This window comes from Musca vetustissima, unplaced genomic scaffold (genome assembly GCF_032173495.1).
Source record: "Musca vetustissima isolate MV318-11 ecotype Yass unplaced genomic scaffold, APGP_CSIRO_Mvet_v1 utg5835, whole genome shotgun sequence".
NCBI lineage: Eukaryota > Metazoa > Arthropoda > Insecta > Diptera > Muscidae > Musca > Musca vetustissima.
Window position 1 is genome coordinate 435,373 of NW_026883122.1, and position 11,779 is coordinate 447,151.

General features: G+C 33.3%; 1 protein-coding gene across 1 annotated transcript; it reads right to left on the minus strand.

Moving 5' to 3' along the window:
• Positions 1 to 7,486: 7,486 nt before the first annotated feature.
• On the minus strand, positions 7,487 to 8,020 carry LOC133329877 (small ribosomal subunit protein bS18m). Its single transcript, XM_061538338.1, has 2 exons — positions 7,987 to 8,020; positions 7,487 to 7,920 (listed from the first exon to the last, which is right to left on the minus strand). Exons 1-2 carry the CDS (start codon positions 8,018 to 8,020, stop codon positions 7,496 to 7,498), a joined length of 459 nt encoding a protein of 152 aa, XP_061394322.1. The 3' UTR covers positions 7,487 to 7,495.
• Between the last annotated feature and the right edge of the window lie 3,759 nt (positions 8,021 to 11,779).

An 11,779-nucleotide genomic window follows, 5' to 3' on the forward strand; every position in this document is an offset into this window, starting at 1 on the left:
TTTATGCCAAATTACAGCCTTTTCGATGAGGCTGCCCTAAATCGGGAAATTGGTGCGGTGCAGCTTTATGATGTGGGCTATACAAACATGATCGATATGATGTATCATTTTCAATACCAACCATGCTAGAAGGATTGTGATCTTTGTAGTGATTTCAACACAGAGACGGACACGTCTAAATCAACATAGAATTTTATTTTGAATTTAATGTAACGTTGTCCTTAATCCCAAGTTGAACCCCATGAAAACATTTCTCACAGTCAATAGGTTAATAGAAGTTGGACTCTGTGTTGAGAAACTAGGGTTGGTTGTTTCTTTCCTAATATAATCAAACCGTGTATGCTGCCTATACATATTTTCTGGAGGTTTGCATAGCTCCCTGCTCCCACTATTTATTTCAGGGCCTGCTTGCGTGCCAGATTACCTCGTCCAACGTTTATTTTTACATGAGATTGTGTCAAAAATATTAGATTTTGAAGCAAAATTTTTTTTAAGAATCCTCTCATCTATTAGTCTTGGAAAATATTCTTAAAAAAATCCAGAGTTCTATTAATCTTGGAAAAATATTCTTTAAACAAATCTACGCTTCTGTTTGTCGTTGATAAATATTCTTTAAAAAATTCAGAGATCTTTTAGCCTTGGAAAACTAAAAAAAAAATTATGAGTTCTGTTAGTCTTGCACAAATATTCTTCGATAATAGCAAAAAAATCCTGAGTTCTGTTAGTCTTGGAAAATTATTCTTTAACAAAATCCAAACTTTTGTTAGTCTTTGAAAAATATTCTTTAAATATCTTAGAAAAATATTTAAAAAAACCAAAGGTCTGTTAGTCTTGGAAAAATATTCTTTAACAAATCCAAAGTTCCCTTAGTCTTGAAAAAAATATTATTCAAAAAATGCAGTTCTGAAAATAATCTTTGGCGCTATCTAGGTTAAAACTTAATAAAAAAATTGTATGCAATAAAAAACAAAATTGGGTTAATTTTTCAATCAAATTTCCAGAAAAAATAAATTCAAAAATACCATGAAAAATTAATCTAAATTTTTCCTGAGTCCTCCAGTACATTATAAATAGTCAGTTGTTGTAGTTCTTAAATAATAATTTAAAAATATTTAAGTTAAAAACAAACAAACAAAATAACCACCGCATTAAAAGATTTCACAAAATATAACAACAAAAAAGCTTTATTAAATTTAATTTAATTATTTGTTTTCTACATAAAGAAACATTTGAACACATTACAAATTTTATTTCACTTTAATTTGTATGTTTTCCTTTTAATTACAGAACAGAATATTAACAACAGCAACAACAAAAAAGTCAACAAACAACAAATAGCCCTCAAACAATTGAAACAAATGTTTCCTTTAAATCAAGAAAAAGAAATCAATAAAATATAATAAAACAAAAAATAACAAATACAATTTTTTATATACATAACTCTACATATATACATATATTTAGTAAACAAAAAAATAAGTCAAAGAAGAAATCAATATAAACTTATTAACAAACAAACAACAAATAAATAAAATATATCATATATATTTTCCATTGAAAAGAAAAATCATACACACACACATAAACAATAGAATATTGTAACTGTGGAACATAACTAACTAACATAGTTTCATTAGTAATATTACATAAACAAAAACAAATACATAATTATATTCATATAATAAGTACTGCAAATGTATATGTATAATATAATAGCTCCTGGAAATGAGCCATTATATATATAACAAAATACATTATATGGCATATATCAATAAACTTCAATATTAAATTATAATGTGTAATATTATATTTACATATATATGATTAATACATTATAAGAAAAAGAAATACATACATAATTCTAAATAAATATAATTAGTTTCATATACATATATACATTTGAAATACAATTTTGTTTTGTCATAAATCCAACAACTAGGACAAGAAAAAAGGAAAACAAAAATCAGTAAACAAATATTTTCATCATAAATTTGTAAAATTAGCTTTAATAAAACAAAAAAACATCAAGAACAACAACAAACAATTATATAACAAACAAACAAAAAAATCACAGAATATCGAAATATATAAAATATATATGCGTATCTGTATAGAAACGAAATTAAAGGTTTAATTTATTTATAAACTAATCCACCCACCTTTTGGTAAAGTATATTCTGAATGATAGCTATGAAGCAAGAACTTGAGATTATGGGGAGTTAAAATTGGAATATAAAAACTAATATTTGTGATATTAGATTTGTTCTTCCATCTCAAATAGCAAATTTGATTTTTTAAGCATTTTTTCTTGTGCATTTCTTGAGAATAAATTGTTTTCTATCCTAGCCACTATATAGGATGAAGTATTCTGTAACTTCAATTTATTCCTTTATATTCTGCCTTATTTCGGACATCAATTCACCGCGAATTTGTTCGCTCTTCCCTTTAATGTTATTCGGAACCAGAATTCGCAGCGAATTGTGTCACATTTTCACTTTCCCCTTATTCTGAATGAAGTTCGAAAGCGTAAAAATCCACTTTGGGGAAAAATTAGTTAATCTGGATTACAGGGAGTGGGAGTAGTGCCAGTACTTGTTGTGGACCTTCACAAATGGCGGGATCACCCAATGAGAACCAAATTAGAGCCACTTCGGTAAAAAAAATGTTCTCAAAATTCCTAATATATCGAATAAAGAGTTTACCGTTATATGAGGGCTACAATAAAAGTGGATCAATATCGATATTTTTTGTTAAATAGATTTGCTACCCAATGGGAACTCAAAATTCCAAATTATAGCCAATTCGGCGGAAAAACGTGTTCGATTGAAAAACGGTTGAAAACCGATATATCCCATTTTCAATACCGAACATCCTAGAAGGAGTAATGAGCAAATTTCAAAGCTCCATCTTAAATACTTCGAGCTCTATTGTGATTTTAACAGACGGACATGCATAAATCGACATAGAATTTTATTCTGATAAAGTGTGATATTCGATGAACATTTCAAGATGTTGCAGACGGAATGATAAATTTAAAAATATTTATGTTCTTTAAAAAATAAATCTGACAGTCTTGGGGAAATATTCCTTAAATACTCCACGCTCCAGAAACCCTTAAAAATATTCTCTAAATAATTCAGACCTCTGTTAGCCTTGGAAAAATATTCTTTAAAAAATCGACGCCTCTATTGATTGGTCTGTTCCCGTACTGCAAGAATCTACTAGTTTTTACTACGATAACGAATTTTCCTTTATAATATCGAAGAAAATAGTAAAATCGAGTAGAATCTTGCAGTATGGGAACAGACTAGATGCTAGAAAATATATTCTTTAAAAAATCCACGCCGCTATTGATGCAAACAAAAAATGCTATAAAAAGTCCTCGCTTCTATTTGCTCTTGAATAAATAATCTTAAAAAAATCCAAGATTCTATTAGTTTTGGAAAAATATTCTTTTTGTTGGTATTGGAAAATTGTTCTTTAAAATTTCACTTCTTTTAGTCTTGGAAAAATATGTTTTTAAAAAATCCACACTTCTTTTAGTCTTGGAAATATATTCTTAAAAAATCGTCAACTGAATATCATCTCAACACTACAATAACTCTTATGCGTCATCTTTTACCATAATAAAAACTTACACTTCTCTTGGATATACCGTACACCGGTCTATGTTCTTCAGGAGTAAATATATGTTACGCCAGAGAAGCCAAATGTTATTTTTCACACAAAGGCCTGGGTATATTTAAAAGTTAAATATTGACCGATTATCATCGAAGGATCCGCAGATCCGCTTCTCCTTGTAAAATTCCGTGATGTTCGGGTCGTTATGGTGGCCTCTAGAATGAACAGAAAAACATACAAACAAGTTGTTGGTCCATTAGATCCCCTAAGAATAAACTGATTTTTACCAAAAACAATAGGGTCTTCTTTGGCCCAAAACGAACGTACAAGCTAAATTTCGTGACGATTAGTATACAACTGTGGCATGTACTTTTTTTTACAAATTGTAATGGACACACATGTGTAGATCAATCAGATAGTCGAGATATGACTACCTGACTACTAAAAGGTGCTTCTACAAACTCATGGGGCTACACAAAGTTATAATACCCTTACAACATATAAACCATAAAGACTCGACAAAATAGTTTATGAAAAAAATAAAAAATATCTAGGGGAATCAAATTTTCAAGGAGGAAGTATGTTGGTTACAATCTAATCTCAATCCTATCCCAAATTCGCATTTACAATCGCAACTGTCATCTCTATTTAAGCTACGAAAGCACAACCCTAACAACAAAGGATTTTTGGCAACTTTCAAATAACTTTGAATTGGCAACACTGTTCCGTAATTTTCATTCATTCATGTTTGTTAATTTATTGTGCGCGGGAGAAACTTTCATGACTTTTCCTTTCGAAACGACAAAAAATCCGAATTATTGAAAATAAAACAGTGTATTTTATTTATATGTGAATGAAAATTGTTCGAAAAAGTATAAAATGAGTGTAACAAATGACAAATTTTCAACGCCTGTGCAAACGAAAAGCAAACGTCTTGGTTTGAAACGCAACAGCAGCAGCATCAGTAAACACCACAACTGTGATACAACAACAACACCAGTAACAACGCCTGTGATTCCAGTAAACAATGTGAAAAGGAGATTGGTGTCTGCAGGAATTCCCCAGCCCCAATCCGATGTTAAAATAAATTATCGAAATTTGGAAAATTTTAATAAAAGGGAAAGTTTTTTGGAAGATGCGAGGAGCCCTTCAACACCAGCCCCACAACAATTACACCGCGAATGTGTAAGTACCAATTGTCGACCCTATCGCCTTTCGTTGAGTAAAAGGATACGAGAAAAAATGACCAAGAAAAGGTTGGAATTTCATATGGCCAATGAAATGGAAAAGCAGGAGGAAGAAAAGGAAAAAATCCACATTGGGGAAGATGAAAGACTGGCAAATCCGGAAGAAAAGAATAAAATGAAGGTAAAAGTTGATCGGGATCTGGATGATATTTCATGTGAAGACCTCTTATGCAGCATAGAGAGGTTGCGAAAAGAGTTAAAAGCCCGCGAAGAACATGCCAATAAAGTTCAAAATCTCAAACAAGCCATTGAGGTTTGGAAAAATGGCTTTGCCTCGGCTTTAAATGATTTGCAGGGCAAAATAACACCCCACTGTGAAAAGGAAACTTTGCTGCAACACCTTCACATACCCAAGGAAATATTGAAATTCATTAATGATTAACTGAGTTCGTTTTATATTCTCAACTCCAAATCAACAGTAACAAAATTACAACCCATCCATAGCTTTTTAATTATTACTTGGTATAGCTCCTATCCTCGATTAAAAGGATAGTAGAAAAAATTAACAAGAAGAGGATGACTGTTATATGATCAATGAAATGGGAAAATATGCGGACAGAGAATCACAAGAAAAATGTAAGAATCATTTTGATATTTTGGTATCATTATTTGGAATATTTATATAAAAATAAAAGTCTATTGCAGATGGAAAGCTACTCAAGGCAACTATTGACAAGACAACAACAACAATTACCCCATTGTGTAAAAGCAATAGGGCTGTTACAACAACACCAAAAATGTGTAGGTACCAATTGTCGTCCCTATAACCTATCATTGAGTAAAAGGATACGTGTAAAAATGAGCGACATGAATTTCATTGAAATGAAAAAATGAGGAGAAGGAAGTCCATACAACTAAGTCAATTCTGAAACGAAAACCGGAAGATATGACTCCCGCAAAAAAATTCCAAAACAGTTCATGACCTCAAAGAAGCCATTGAGGTATAGAAAAACAGCTTTTAATCGGCTCTAAGAGATTTTCAGGGCCAATAAAACCCCATTAAAAAAGGAATCTATTGCAACATCTACACATACCCAAGGAACTATTGAAATTAGTTCATGTTATATTCTAAATTCCAAATCAACAGTAACAAAATTGCAACCCATGGTCGAAATATGAAAGAAAAAGCCCTGGAAATGGTTTAGTCTCCCCACTATGAGGGAAGGGAAGCGTTATTTGGAGAATTAAAAAAATGGAAGTATATAGTAGGATAAAAGCTACTCAGCGCAGATATTGACAGGACAGCAATTACACCGAGAATGTGTAAGTACCAATTGTCATCCTTATCGTCTCGATAAAATTACCAAGAAGCGACTGGAATTCCGTATGGTCAATAAAATGGAAAAACATAAGGAAGAAATCAAAATAGACTTCCACAGAGGAAGATATGCCACTTAAAGATCACTTAATCGGCATAGAGAAATGAAAGCATGATCTAAAAACCTGCGAAGAACATCGCAAAAAGGTTCAACTCCTCAAACATTCCATTGAGGTTAGGAAAAATGGATTTGTCTTGGCTCTAAGTATAAAATCTATGTCAGTCTTCAGTCTATCCTTAGTAAAAGGATAGCGCAATATATGATCAAGAAAAGACAGGCATATGACCAATAATAGGGAGAATTATGAGAAAGAAGAAACCTAAGAAAAAACATCCACGATTGAGGAATGCCTGACACAGCCCATTTCAAAACAAAAAGATTATAACCGGCCAAACCACCTCATAGCGTCGCTTCCACGACAGAGGGGTCATGAGAATCGATACCAACCTACTGCAATATGAAAAAACTTCTTAAGCAGCATAAATAAATAACTATGATTTTAAAAGCCCGCGAAAAAACTTAGCAAACAAGTTGAAGACCTCCATAAAGGTATGGATAACGGCTTTACCAAAAAAAACACCCCTCTAATAAAAAGAAAACTTAATTACAACACCTACAAATGTCAAAAAAAAAAAAAAAAAAATGCTGAAACACAGAGAATTATAATATTTATTTGTTCTACTGTTAATCCTCAAGCAAAAAGGATACGAGAAAAATTACCAAGAAATTGAATTTCACATAGTGAATAAAATGGCAAAGCGCGAAAGAGAATTCCAAGAGAAAACTTCCAAGGAAGAAATGCTGGCAAGGCCTATCTAAAAGCCAGAAAAGGATAAATCGAATTCAAATATCCTATTAATCAACACCAGAATGATAAGATATGCCCTATGTTCTTCATATATTCAGATATATCATTGATGTCTTGAATCTAAATTGTGATTACCTCTTGGAGAGATATCACAGTTCGTTGTGCAGATCGGTATCATTCAATTCCGACATGAAAATTACAAACCTCGCCAAGAACAAAATTCAAGACCCCAAAGAAGACAACGGATTGTAAAATGACTTTGTCTCTCAGAATTAAACGATTTGTAAGCAAAATATCTTCCCCACGAGATGATGCAGGAAGCTGGATTAGAATAACTACACATACCCAAAGAAATTTAAAAATTCAACTACACATACCCAAAGAAATGTTAAAATTCATCCATAATTAAATTAGTTCATCTTATTTTTTTCTTCAATTCAAAAAATCAACAGTAAATTAATTTATAATTCTACGGAAGTTTACAAACAAACGCTCCCCCTTTAATATTTATGTGGTCTGATGGGCTTCTCGGGATCGAATAGTTTGGGATCCTTTAGGAATTCCAAATCTTTGTGATATGTTGGCATCAAGGCACAATGCTGGGCTCTACGTATCGCCTTCTCCACCTCTTCCTGTTTTTGTTTACATAATCCGGTAATGTGACGACCATAAATACGACCGGTATATGGCGATTGGAATTGGGACAGCAGTTTGACATTTTTGTAGTCGGGTGTTATGTTGTGTTTGCACAAAATGCATACTTTACGTTCCTTTTCGAAGGGATTGGCTATTTGTACGGGTTCATCAGGATTGGTGGCAACGGCATTTGAGGAGCTGCTGCTGCCTGTTACTGCAGATGCTGAGTATCGGATGGCTGCGGTACTTAGGGGGCGTAGATTTTTTGCCAAACCACTAAATGCAGATGCTGAAAAAAAAAACATCAATTATTATTTATTGCTGAATAATCTCCATTGTTTAATTGATAACTTACCATTTTGTGCAATAACTTTTGTTAATTTAAACATTTTGCTGTTCACAATTTGCCTTCCTGCTCGCTCGTGAAAACATGAATTATGTGCTTTGACAGTCAAGAACAGCTGTTTTCTGTGTGAAATGAAAAGTGACATTTGTTTGGAAGTGTTCTGAAGACTCTAATGTTAGACTAATGTGAGAGATGTCGCTCTCATATTTCCAAAGGTGTTTGTCCTTACTGCGGAGTGTCACCAAGTACTGTACAAATTTGTAAATAATAAAGACAATTTGGAACAGAAATAAGAAATCTATTGCATTCAATCAAATGTGAAATGAAATAACAAGAAAAAATTACAAATTCAGCGGATATTTTGGTAAGTCTTTTTTTAATGTTATAATTATATTTTATTATTCATAACCGAATTTAACATATTTTACCAATTCTATATTCCACATGGGAAGGCCCTTTTGTGGCCCTATTTTCTGATTAACCCTTTGAGCCCCGAAATTTTTTCCGCAATCTTAGAACAAATTTCTGTTTACAGATTTAATGCAACTATCCTAAATAGGATATGCACAAAATTTGACATCGTTACATCCTTGCATTCGGGAGATACAGTACATTTTTTCAGAAAACTTAAAGTCCAATATCAGGAAAACTAAATGCAAAATCGACAGAAAAATCATTTTAAACTATTCTCTGTATTCATTTTTACAAGAATCAAAAATAATTCTGATGGCAAAATTCGCACAATTTGAATACGAAGCGATTTAGATAATTTGGACTGTATACACAAATTAGTACTGTACACAAATTTACCCTCTTCTCTATATTGAAAGGCTCATAACTTTACCAAAATTTTGAATTTTTTTGATTTTTCTTTTGATATGTGTCGTCCATAATTAGGTCTTGACATATGAAATTCAAATAATATATATCTACTAGCTGCATTTTTAATATAAGCTCTAAAACATTTTGTTGCCTGTGGACAACATTGGGCCACAAAGGGTTAAACTTCAAATTATTTCTACACAGATTTAATGCAATTACCGTAAAAACGCATACGATCGTTACTTCGCGAAATATATCATATTTTGTAATGATCTGTGTTGAAAAAATGTTTGTCTTTGAATTAGTATATCAGAGGGTAATCGCAATAATCGGATCGTATTTTGGGGATCAATTGTAAATTAGTAAAATATAAAATGTGTACCATTTCTCTTACAAGGAATTTGTAAACAATTGTGAAGGAAATAAGTAAAAATGTTAAGACCTGTTTGATAGGCTGATTGATGTTGGGGTTCTTGGGGTGGGGGAGTTTGGTGGTGCGAAATGAAAAAAGTAAAAAATTTTGTTCCTTGAATAAAATATGAGTAGTTGTCAAAAAAAAAAAAAAAAAAAAAAAAATGCTATTTTTACTTCATAGTCGTAACAGCGTGGGCTTTGCATTTGATTTATCAGATACTTTTTTTTCCCGACGTGAGGTAGAAAATCTTCATTCAGCTGATGTTGTGGTTACCGGCACCGATATTATGATTTGTAATAATATATTTATATTTGGAAACACATTTTCATCACATACTACTATGGCATGAGGTGGATGAGATGGTCGGGGATCTTTCGCTTTCCACATAGAGATCCATAGATCCACTTTAATTCTCGATAATTTTTTAACTATTTTTTTGATTGTCCAGAAATCTGCTTGTCATATTCAGAATTAATTCCTCCAAACATGGGACAAATAATGTAGTTCTATGAAAGTACTCAGAGTTCGAACATATTACATTTGACCTGTACTTTTGCGTACCAAACCTTCTTGGCTCGGAAACTTCTACTTCTTCTTAGAAATAAATACAAATTAAATATTACCATTTTCCTCTATTTGTTCCAACGATTCTACTATCTTTCCATAGATTCGTTAAATATTTGTACGCAATCATGCTGCTCACAATATAAATGTAGTCGTTTGAAAGATTTATTTGCTTCTCGAAATATTCAACGTAAAGTAGCAGACCCTTTTGGATATCCCAAAGAATGAGCAAATGTCCATATTGTAGAAAATATACTTCGAATTTCTCGAATCTTCGAAGCTGCATTTAAACATAATTTTTAAATGTAAAAAAACAATAAATGTATACCGCAGGAGGTATGAGAACTCCTTGGGGAACTCATTGTTTCCTTCTATGAGATTTGGAATTGTGTCACTCTCGGGGATGTCAATGAACTGCTGATTACAAATAAAAGGCGCACATCTTCGTGACTGTCGCTGTTACATCAATTTCGAATCCTGGAAGAAAGAGCGGCTGTGCCAATCTATCAGGATTCGAAAGTGACTTAACCTTTGCCCAAAATTTACTTGTTCCTGTGACAATGTTGCATTGTTTTTGTTGGTCTATCCCCTTTTTTCTTTTGTGCTCGCATACTAGCCTGTCGACTTCAGGGTCTTCTGGGGTGTACGATGGAGCTCATCACGTTCATTGGCCAATACTGTCGCCTCAGATGGGAAGTTTGTGATGATTCTTCGGAAAATCCCTCTAAGTTACCCGAGGATCAGGGGGAATGAACAGCTCTCTGAAGCGTTAATTGGTAAACTCTCTGAAACCAGGAAAGTGTGAAGTTCAGAAGTAATAAATGCGGGTGGTCTGTTGACGGAAACGATGATCGAAAGTTGATCTGAGCCGAGTGTAATTAAGGTTTGACAGATTATGTAATTTATTTTCTCTTATATCCGTTGGGGCATCTTTATTAATCGTGCAAAATGTTGAGCTATCCAGCCAGCTCTGTAATCATTACCTAGGACGGAATGCCTCAACTCATGGTGTGGCATTTTGCTTCTAAAAGCGGACTGATATCCGGTAAATAACGCGGAGTGCAGCTGTTCATTGGTGGTATATAAACATTTAGTACCTCTACCTCATCAGTTCCACACATGACTGTTACCCACATACAATGATTTCACCTGTTGGGGAGAACATCGCGGTTGAACGGCAGGAACGAAACATTTTCTAGGCGCGGAACAGTAATATGAGGTGTTAAGTGCTGCGTATTTTGCTGTCGAGGAAACTGAGCCACTCTAGGGGACGTGCTAGCGCAGCATGAACTGACAGATCTCTTATTGCAGTACTCCTAGATCTAAAGCAACCTCGAGCAAACATTGCATCTTACCAAGATGGATCTATGGTGTATGCGGTTCTGCCAAACACTACAGAAGCAAGGTGCGGCATTTCTTCTATCCCGACACGGACCAGTTTGTTCGGAGCTGGCAGGCAGGGATATAATGACAAAAATAACGTACATTTATTTGCCGAGGTGTGCGCCTACGAGCGGAATCCGCCACCCGAGTCAATCTGGCACATAGATAAAATGGACCAACAACTATTTATATCTGTTTTTCTGGTCATAATTTGTTCCGAAAATACATAGACCAGAGAAGTTGACCGTATATCGGAGAGGAATGGATGTAAATGTACTTGGATGTGGGAGTTATATCTTAATATGATATTGTCTAATATTACCATGATAGCATTTTCAAATATCATGTCCATTGTTAGAAGTCCTGGATGGGTCTGCAAGTCCTGGATGGGCCTACATCTTTATGTTTGTCTGTTCATATAAACGCTTTATAGTCCGAACACCACGAAACTTAACACGGTAAACGGAAATTCTGTATGCATGATAATTGATTACGAGTCCACTCTTCGTGAAAATATTTTTTTTAAAAATGCATATGGGAAATTACAAAAATCTTTTAAATTCCTTGAAGCTGAGGTTATCAAGGTTATAACTCGCGAAATATGAACATATTGCATAT

Excerpts from the sequence above, each read along its gene's own strand:
- LOC133329877 (XM_061538338.1), bottom strand. The coding sequence starts at position 8,020 with ATGTTTAAATTAACAAAAGTTATTGCACAAAATG. Across the intron at positions 7,921-7,986 it reads AAAAGTTATTGCACAAAATG|CATCTGCATTTAGTGGTTTG; the intron begins GTAAGTTATCAA and ends TTTTTTTTTCAG.